At 38.4% G+C, this 10,662-nt stretch overlaps 1 protein-coding gene across 1 annotated transcript; it reads right to left on the reverse strand.

Annotated features, from left to right (window-relative positions):
• Positions 1 to 1,936: 1,936 nt before the first annotated feature.
• LOC104957303 (calcitonin gene-related peptide type 1 receptor-like) lies at positions 1,937 to 6,273 on the reverse strand. The gene is made up of 5 exons (XM_010784924.1): positions 6,144 to 6,273; positions 5,540 to 5,652; positions 3,232 to 3,323; positions 2,317 to 2,446; positions 1,937 to 2,116 (listed from the first exon to the last, which is right to left on the reverse strand). Exons 1-5 carry the CDS (start codon positions 6,271 to 6,273, stop codon positions 1,937 to 1,939), a joined length of 645 nt encoding a protein of 214 aa, XP_010783226.1.
• Positions 6,274 to 10,662: the final 4,389 nt, after the last annotated feature.

The following is a 10,662-nucleotide window of genomic DNA, read 5'->3' on the forward strand; positions in this document are numbered from 1 at the left end:
AAATCACCAGTGGGGTCACTGCTGATGTATTTATTGTCGTAGAACAAAACGTGATCTGTCTCTTCAATTTGTGTCAACCACAGACCTTATTTCCAGCTATTTTCCATAACCCTATGGAGAAATTGCATTGTTTTTTGTTGAAGGAACCGGCAGTGGTAAAAATGCTAACTTACTTAGGACGCGTCACTGCGGTTCTCTATTGGCAGACAGGTAGACACTAAATAGAAGAACACAGACTAAAACAGCAATGTACAGACAAATCAGATAATTAAACATGATCGTAAAATATATTTTAAGATGTATGCATTTTGCATTTGTTTGTAATTATTATTTTAATACTTTCTGCTGACACTAATGGGGCTGCCCCTAATGACCAGTTGCCACTGTAGGTAACAAGTTCAATCCAGGGCTTTTATTTTTGGGTGCTTTCATTACTTTTACTTAAGTAAAGGATCCGAATCCTCCACTGCACGTATGTAGGACATGTAATATGCTCATTACTGGCACGCTTTAGCGCACAGATATAAAAAGCTGTGAGCCTCAGAGAGACATAAAATAATCCATTACTAATACATAAGAGCTAGATGAGAGAGCAAAAGGAAAAGCACAGGTTCATCCAGGCTTCAAGGTGACTTTAATGTATTAACTGATGGTGGGAATGGGATGTTCTCAGTGTAGGAAAATAATGCAAGAACAGGATATAGTCTCAAATCAGAGAGGCTCTCATATTTTCAGGTGTACTTAAAAGTAAATTACTGTTTTGGCCCTTGAATTAAAGGACTGTTAACCTTGAGAACAGTGTCTACTGAGGACAACACAGCAACTCCTCACTTGGAGTGTAGCTCAAAAGGTATTATGAGCTACTGTATAGCAAGCGTAATATTATAAAGCAGCCCCACAATGCAACTGTTATTTAATGTATTGATGCAGTCCCTTCGAATTTGTCTTGTGATTTCCTGGTAACAAATGCTCACGCACTTTTATACTTAAACATAATCAGAATGCTTGATTTATCAAAGCAGACTTTGGTTTTTGGGATGGTTAGTTAGGCTATATTTTAGAATTAAATTAAAAGATAAATATACATGCTATATCTTTGTAGACCCAGGTTATTAAAGTTTTGGAGTTGGAAGTTAAAGTTATGGTTGGAGAACTGTGTAGGAGATTCCTGACTGTTTTAACATTTTGTTTTGAGAGATATCTTCCAGTTCTCTTGAGTCCTTCTCACTACCACACAATTAACCTAGTTTGTTTACAATGGACCTCAACTAATTCTGGTTGAATGGCATTTGATCTAACTACAATTTTGTTATTTAACACTGTTTTACTAGACTGCATAGAAAGATAGGGATTTATTCTGAAACCATTGAAGCATTGCGCCATCTCCTGGAACGTCAAGTCGGTTTCATTTCTGTCGTTGACAGAAAGGGATGATGTCTGCTTTTTTTGGTAGGGATATATTAGAACAAAAACAGATAAACAGATGTTATACCCATTAGTTTTTTAAACCAGGCAAAATATATGTGCTTAGTTTCAGCACTTCTAGGAAAGTATTAATTTACAACAATTTATTTTCAATTATTTTTTATTGTTTTATTTTCAGTTTAAGTTAGAGAAGGTCTCCAAGGATCATATCCCCTAATATAAATACACTGTATATACAGTAAATGCAAATGTTGAGATGCACAAAGAGGAGTGTTTTCAGTAACTTTATATAGCAGTCAGCAAGCGTCCTGAGTTACAATAGCCTTCTGGTTTGTTTATTAATATTGATCTAAGTTCTATGGTTATGAGAAGACTGAAATATCACAGATAAGGTTGGAAATCATTGCTTGCTGTTTTCGATTCACCCCTCTAGTCGAAGATACCGACCTCTCTAAAAATCACAGTTGCATGCCATAGACATGCTTGTGCTGAAATTGTTGAGAAAGGGTAATTAAATATCACATCCTCCAGACTCACCCCATCCCAGGACGTAGTACCAGAAGAGCTGCTGTTCGCCTACGAAGACGGCCACTATGATGAGGGTGTGCAGGTAGATGCCCTCACACAACATCCAGAAATAGTTGGAGGTGGATGTATACTGAGTCAGGACAGCCAGGACCTTACAGCTCACCTGTGGACAGGAAACCGGAAGTCTTAAAATATGTCAGAAGGAATAAAAAGCATAATTAAATAAGAATTCCAGACGGAAAAGCACCCACAGTTTGATAGCTGTGAGTTAAGTGTGGGTCATTTCTTTTAATACGGGACAATTAGGCCTGTGAAGTGAAATTCATTCGTTTAATGGGATGAAATATAGATTCAGTAGCTCACAGGGTTGCTGGCGGTTATGGCCTGGTTATTGGCCACAGTGAGCGAGAGCCACATGATGGTAACGATGGAGTTCAGGATGAAGGAGAGGAACATGCTCTTGTGGAGGGAGATTCTCTGGCAGCTCAGACTCCTGGAAGAGAAAAACAGTAAGTAAACAGTTAGTGGAGGATTCATTTTAAAGGCTGCTAACAAAAACATTTTACCGAAATTGCAATACAGTAGGTCAAACCATACCTGCCCTAAAAATCCACAAAATGTAACCCAAAATTGTTTTAGATTCATTATGTCACAGGATGGAAACGCCTTTGGAAAATGTGCATTATGTAAGGGTATACATTCACAGTGGCCCAAACCGTGGTCAGTGGTCACATTCAATCTTTTAAATTCTGATATGGGCAACTTTTATTTGTAGTCCTAAATGAAGTCGACCTAAGAAGAGTCTCTGGATCGTCATTTGTTACAATACGGTGCTAGCGAGAGTCTTGTAAAAAGGTACTGAAAGCTAAAAGCAGCCCTTGATATTAAAACTTTGGATGAAATCTGTTTCCGTTCATGTCGCAGTCCCTCCCTCTCCTCCTGACTCTGCAACCATACACATCTCTGTGAATAAGTAGCAGCCTCTGCGCTGCTTAAAACCATAATTAAAAGTCGGCTCTCTTCCTCCTTATCCTCATTAGCATATGCTCCCAAATCCTGCTGGCTTCCACTGCAAATCCACTGATAAATTAATCCGCTGACTGTAGTAGCCTCCATGTAAACTTCATTACAACATCTTGATGCTTTTTTTTCTTATGCCGGCCAATTCAGCCCCATAACAGGTTTTGTGTTTCATATTTTGACTGAACTCCAGGCACATTTCAAACATTTCTCAGCCATCGTACACAAACTGCCACTGTAATAAAGGTTATGACTCACTTGAAGTAGGAGAAGATGATGAGGCAGATGATCAGAGAGACGATGGACAGACCGTGACCCACCATGGCCAGGTAGTAAAGACTGATGGCAAACTGCAGGGACAAGCAAATTCATGAAGATACAAAATTCACAAATTATTAGGAATGTTTAAAGTTCAGGAGAGTGTCCGTGTTTGCATCCTCTACATCTATACTGTATATCATCAAAAGGCCCTTTGAAACATGAAGAAAACATCTGTAAAGACAATATGAGCCTTTTGGAGAAATTCAGAAGGATTCCCAAAGGCCATGAATTTAGACGCACTGAAAAAAATAATCATAATGTTGTTTTCCAAATGCAATATAAATGACTTTGTGAAGACCGTTCATGCATAAATGTGGAAGTGCAGGGCTGGGAACAAATCCTCAATGACATGTTAAACTCAGTGTGTAGACATGAGGTGATTTACAATGATTAATCTTACATTGTAAATCGGAGGAGCAAGATTCTTACATTTACATTTAAATCACAAGTCCACGGAGATAGAACTTTCCATGTTAAATGATGAGTTTAAATTCCATGGCTGTAAAGGCGGGGGAATAAATTAAGACTGCAAGATGCTCCCTTTCTGCGACAGAGTTTGAGGAGTTTTCCTGTGATGCTTATTGTCATGTTGCACTTCCAAATATGATCCTTTTCAAGGATTTCAAATATATTTGAGGGCAATATTTCAATTAGGTAAGATTCATTTGTAGTTTCTCCAGCCTCTCCACTTACATTCGTAATGTTGCTCATACACAACAACACTTATGTCAACATTTTTGTCGACTTTGTTTTTGATGCTAAAGCATAAAAGTGTGCCATTTACAAGATCTGGAGCACATACAATTGAGTCAACCTTCGTAGAATGCCTACCTTTATTTATATTTTTGAAAAAATGTGAAGAAGGACTGTCTCGCCTGTCTTTCTGCATTATAACCCATCAGTGCATGTCGCAAGTATACACATATTTGATAGACATGAACTAGGAGCAATGCCATTTTCTCTGAAAACGTACACTTTATATACGACAAAGACAGTTCCACTGCCGGCTCCTGCATGAACAGTATGGTAATGGGGTACCGTAAGAGCACTTACTCTTCTCAGTACAGCACAGCTCTCTATGGGCGATAAGGAATAGCAATTTTCTTTTTGAAATGGCAATTTTTTTAACCGGACAGATGCTCAGAACCGGACAGATTTTTGACAGCCCTGAGACCCCTTCATGTAAGAAGCAATGTGCAAGCCCACATAGAACAAAAAGAGTATAACATCGTTAACAATTTAAATAGTAGCTGAAGTATTTGAATTACACTTGTTTAAATAAGGTATTTATTGTATTTTATTTTTATTTTTTATTTTAGATTCTGAATATTTAGTATTGAACTTCTTATGTTTATATAAAAAAGTTTTTGTATTTTAATATATATATTTTAATGGTTATTTAACTTTATTAATGTTTGTATTAACATCTTTATTCTATGTATTTTATCTTTTTATTGCATATCCTATCTTGAACTTGTCATGTTGAATATACAGTATATATATATTCTTTTTTTTATTCTAAAATGGAGCAGAAAATTGAATTTCCCCCTAGCCAAATAAAGTATTCTGATTTCTGACACCACCGTATCAGGGCATGCAAATTAAAGTCACACGCTAACCTTTGCTCCTACTGAGATTTTGACAGTTTGGAGACTGTCAAACTACTTTCCAGTCTCCAGTGTTCAGCTCAGAACACGCATGTCAGAAATTGAAGACTGCACTTCATGTTGTTATGCTCAGCTGTCCGAGCCCCAATGACTTGTGACGATCCGATATCAGCGTATGTCACTAACCCTTCTGGGGATGTTTCCTGTAGTTGGTTCACATTACATTTCCACATCATGCCAGCAAAAGGGTGCCCTGTTGCAGTGTCCTTTAACCTTTCACACCATAGGGTTCGGTGCAAATCTACACTGTAAAAGTAGCGATTATCAGCAAATAATCTTGCACTTAATGTTAAGATTAACATGTCAATATCACCACTGTAATATACTCTTCGATTATAATATGTTAAAATTAGTCATGTACTGAAATGTTTGCTTATTCTTTAAAAAAAAAATTGTATCATCATTTTTTGCAGGGCCATTATCTGAACCTTAGTACATGGGATGATCGCTCTTACAGTATATGTTTGCTTAATGTTTCAATTTTACATTTCAGATCCAATGTTTGATTATTTAAGTGAAATATTTCGGACTACCTTAGTGATTTGATTCCCTTGTGGAGTTTCACTCTTGTGTTTTACCTTGAGTTTGTCTTTGGTGTGGGCCTGACACTGGGTGTAGTTGGTCCAAATTCTGTTGCTCTCTGGGTGGTGGAACCACTGGCCCCCCGGATTACACACTTTGGTAACCTTCTCTGTTAAAAAAAACATTATAAGAAACGGAAGCGCATAATATGGACCATTCACATTGCAATTATACAAACAGTCAAAAGTTTTCAAGAAACTGTACTGAACTGTATTACATCAAATTATTGTAATAATGTAAACACACAAAGGCAAACATTGGGAAAGAACTGCAAAAAATGTAAATGTTGATCAATACATTCCTAGACTTTGGCAATTTTTTTTATAATATGTGGGATTTTTCCCCAGATCACACAATAATAGCGTCCTTGACACACCTTTTCGACCTGGTATGTATGATGTCTGTTGATCATCTAGCCTCTTTTGTAAATAGAAAAACTTTTTAAAAAATCGGCATCTTTGTAGATAAGAATCTCTATTCTTGCATGAATCATTTCCCCCCCCCCCAACCCTAGTCAATTTACATTTCAACACAAACAAACATGAGACACACATAACCAGTTGTGCCTGTGCTTGTATGTATTTCAGTTTGTGTCCTCACCAGCAGGGTCAAAATCCAGGAAGTACTCCGGACACATCTGCATGATGGTCCCTTGAGTGGAGTCTCCCCAGCACAGCCAGCCGTCCCACGTCCGGTTACAGAAACTGCCTGCAGAGGGCGGTGTGGACATGACATTGAACTAACAGAGAACACTAGATGCGTTTGTTTATGAATTATCTTTTAAAATGAGATTTTAATATAATACTGCTTGCTACAAGATCAGAATTTAGATAATAATCAGTGTTTTTTAGTGGATGAGTACGGCAGATATCACTGTGTAATCATTTGACAGTGAGGGGAATATGCTTTTATTTTGAAAACTTCGAGACTGGAAATACTGTTTTCACCTGGTGGGGGAAAGACACGTTCTCCTGGCGAGACCTCAAATCACCTTCTTAATATCTATCAAACTATAGATCCTACACTTCCACTGGACGTGGATTCTAAAAGTACAATATACACTTCTTGCAAGAAATCTAATCAAAAAGCATTTTAATCGCCAAACTATTCCACAATTTAGGATTTTCCAGAGAGGGTTATTTGTGAATATACGACCCTCCGGAGCGTTTGCAATTGCCGCAAATTGTTGTTTCTTACACGACCACTAGAGCTGCTAAACTTTAAAACGTGACTATAAGTCGTAATAAGCTGCTGAACAATCGACCTGGTAGTTTTTTGGAGGAGGACAGGCTGTAAACTAACCAGGTGGTTCTATTTAAATCAAATAAAAAACGACAAAATATACTTTTTGTGCGGCAACATTCCTCCTACAATACATTACCCAATAATAATGTCAAATTATTTATTCTCTTTGTGAAATGAAATGTTTAGGGGCCGTTTTTGACTGAAATTGTGGGTTCAATTGCCAGAAATCACAGATCCAAATTACTTTACTCTTCATTTCTGCGCTCTATAATTATTGGTGTTAACTTAACTTAAATTATTTTGTTGTTGTTTATGTTGGCAAACCTTTAAATACATAAATTTACTAGATGATGCCCAAGATATCAAAGAAAAAGGTTTGCAATACATTTCAAACAAAGCATTGGAGAAACGGCCTAGCAAAAAAACAAAGTGTACTGTAATGTATTATACATATAACCCTAACCCGTGTATAATAACTGTATGATGAATGTTGTCAGTGGCTGACAAGTCCACAGAGAATCATAAAGGTAAGAAACATAAATGATTAATAAACTCCCATCGCAGAATGAATCACATAAATGATCTATTCCACATAATTGGTGTGTTCGTAAAAAATGATGTCTCCAACTGAAGCTGGCCCGCACCAAGCGTGTCAACAATGGACGGAAACCTGACGATACCAGGTTGTACTGTGGCATGCTGGGAAACGGAGCACCTAATAACATTTCAAAGGCAGTGAAGCACTGAGCGCGAGTAACACTGGGAAAGAGACAAAGGGCACGTTTCCTTTCTTTCATACTCACTTCCTGTCTCTCTCTCTCTCTGAAATGTTGAGTAGTTAGGACAACCAGTAATACATAGATCTATATCTGCATGTTTGTGGGAAATGAACCTCACTGAATATTAAGCTGAAAGGAAGAGAAAAGCACCTAAAAGCTATTTAAAATGAAGGTTTACTATAGTTCAGCTGCAAACACATCTGCAATGCAATGTTAAACCTATGGAATAAAGTGACCTAAAAGGTATCTATGAGGTTATTATTTTAATCCAGACGAATATATGAGGCAGTACCACTAAAGCGCCGATTGAGAATTTACATTTTGGACATTGGTTTTATTAAAATACACAGATTGCCAAAGTGACCACATATTTTATCCAATCAACCCAGATTTAAAAAAAATGTCAGCCCGCAAATCTAATCCATACATTTGAACTACTGCGTGTCTGGCGTTGAAGGTGATGTTACTGCATTTTCAAACTGCAACGATATGGGAAAAACCTGAGCATTCCGCCTATACTGAGACGCTATATAGTGGGAAAACAAATGAAGAAAAAACCCTGGTACCAAAAGGGAGTTGGGCAAAGAACCATATGCTGCACCAATTTCATCTGGAATTTCTCATTTCTTTTTTACAACAATGACTAGGAGCATCAAAATCATTTAAAAGATGATATAGTGACAGCTAAACGCTAATATGCTATCATGATAATGTTTAGCAGGCATTGAGTGGTGCAGTGAGGACGTGTTTTGTAGGCCAGCCTCGCTGGGGGTCCCATGATAAAAGCTATGTGATTTCTCTACTGGATTTTGGTATTACGGATAATTAGCTTTGTGGCTACCACATGTTGATACTTCATACCTGCCAACCCTACCGATTTGGGCGGTAGTCTACCGCTTTTGACATGTTTCTACCGCCTACCGACTCAGCTGGCTTTCCCTACCGATTTTCAATCTTCCCAAACTATAACAAATAAAAATGACACTCCATAGACACTGGACTCGACTTTTGGCGGACACCGTTTGCAGCGTGTCTGTGATCGCATCATACAAACAGTCCTCTGTGTTTCTGAAAGAGAAACAACGTGCAACGAGGCATTTGAGTCCTGCAGGATTTCCCCGTAAATATCAGTGTCTCGAAAACACATGTTGGCGACCGGGGACGTGCACAGGTACGGGCTAATGTTGCCCGGGCAACGGCCCGTTTGCCATTTTTGTCTGACCTGCCCCCCTGGAGAGAGCGAGAGTTTTTTTTGTTTTCTATTGTGGCCGAATCAACATGATAAGCCCACAATTAGTATTCTAGCGTCTCACTGCGATAAAAACACAACTTGTCAGCGCTGTCATCTGCCCCCAGTCACGTGACTTTGTTTACAATCTGACAGCTGGAAGCAAAGGAAAGCCCTCCGAGTCCGGATTCATATGGCTATGGTGATCACACCAAATGCCTGCCTGGCGTTAGAGTATAGGGGACAAACCAGGGGACCTAAATATACCTGTTCGTGTGCTTCTGTCTTTCTGTGTCTTTTCATCTGCTCCATAAACTCCCTCAACGGGGCCGCTCACTCTCTTTTCTTGATTGCCCTCTCACAGAGAACACTTCAATGCCCCGCTTCATTGTAGGACTTCTGTCATGTCTCCATTTTAGTTTGACCATCTCTATTATTAAGTTATGGAATTCTAAATAAATAATTAAATACCTTACCGTTACTGCGCTCATAAAGAATTATAAGAATAATGCGTATTGAACTGGTTTCATTAATTAGTGAGCGGGTCATCATTCCTGATAAGGTGTTACGCTTATGTATTGACGTCGCTACATACAATACAAAATCGGACTTATGTGCAAAAAATTGGATTTGAACTCGTCACATCTGAGTGAGAAATTTACAAACAAGAAGAAGATACTTTCAGTTCCAAATTGAACGCAAAGGATACTTCAACGCACCCCGCGCACTTGACAAGGAAACTATATACTAGTCATTAATGAACAGAAGAAGTTTAAACTTCCTCACTCCGTTCGTAGAACTCCTTGTAACGTAGTATGATTTAGGAGGTTTTTTAATCAAATGAGAATTATTATTGTGACTTATACACTTATATGGAGTCACCTAGGTGTCGACTATCCATTTTTATTTATTTAAAATACCCTAACAAATATATAGGATAATTAAGTCATGTTGTGAGCTACTCTCGTCAATTAATTTACATCAATGAACGTCGTCAGACGTATCTAAGACCATAGGGGGGACGACCAGATTCTCACGTTGTTTGAGTAAATCAATCGAACAAGTAAAATTTAAGTTACGATTTAATGACCAGCGGTGAATATAATTAAATATAAATTCCGAAATCGGCTACACGGGTCTATCTGAAGTGCGATCTACTATTAACTCAATTTATAGGTAATAGCACGAAAGGTTCAATGTAACTAACTTATACTACGCTATATTTAGTGTATATGAAGACGTCTCCTACGGTGGGGACGTTTAGTGGGGGAGAGACGTTGGGAGAACGGTCGAGGGTACTTATAAAACCAAGATCTAAGGCGGGGACGCAGAGTCATCGTAATAGGTGGTAGGTAGAGTACTTATATGGAGGTGAGTCACCTTTTGTAGGAAATTCTCTAAGATACGGTCCGCCACCGGTGGGGTCGAGAGCTCGGCGGACGCCGAGAAGACGGATCAAAGTTACGCCGAGAAGTCAGTATACCTTTAAAAATACACACTCAAACCCCCTCTCTGTGACTGAGGACTGATCACAGACCGTGCCACCCATGGCTATGAACTTTCCATATGCGACTATGGGACGCAATTTTGCACCCTATGGTGTCATACTCATACATTCAGCGAAACCCGATTTTCACTATGTTACGTGTTACATGCTACGATTTTTGTGTTGTGACAGTAACGTTCATTCTGCTAACGATTTAACGGCAATAGAGTCCGTTTGAAAACGCCAGGTATTGAGTAATTTTATAGTTACAATCATTGATAAGTTCTTTTTACCCCTGTTAATGACAAATACATCCAACTGGGAACCATTGACGGACCGTCTGTATCGGATGACTATTTTATCCCGAAGATTGATTAATGG

This window comes from Notothenia coriiceps, unplaced genomic scaffold (assembly GCF_000735185.1).
Source record: "Notothenia coriiceps isolate Sejong01 unplaced genomic scaffold, NC01 NC01_scaffold00026648, whole genome shotgun sequence".
Taxonomy (NCBI): Eukaryota; Metazoa; Chordata; class Actinopteri; order Perciformes; family Nototheniidae; genus Notothenia; species Notothenia coriiceps.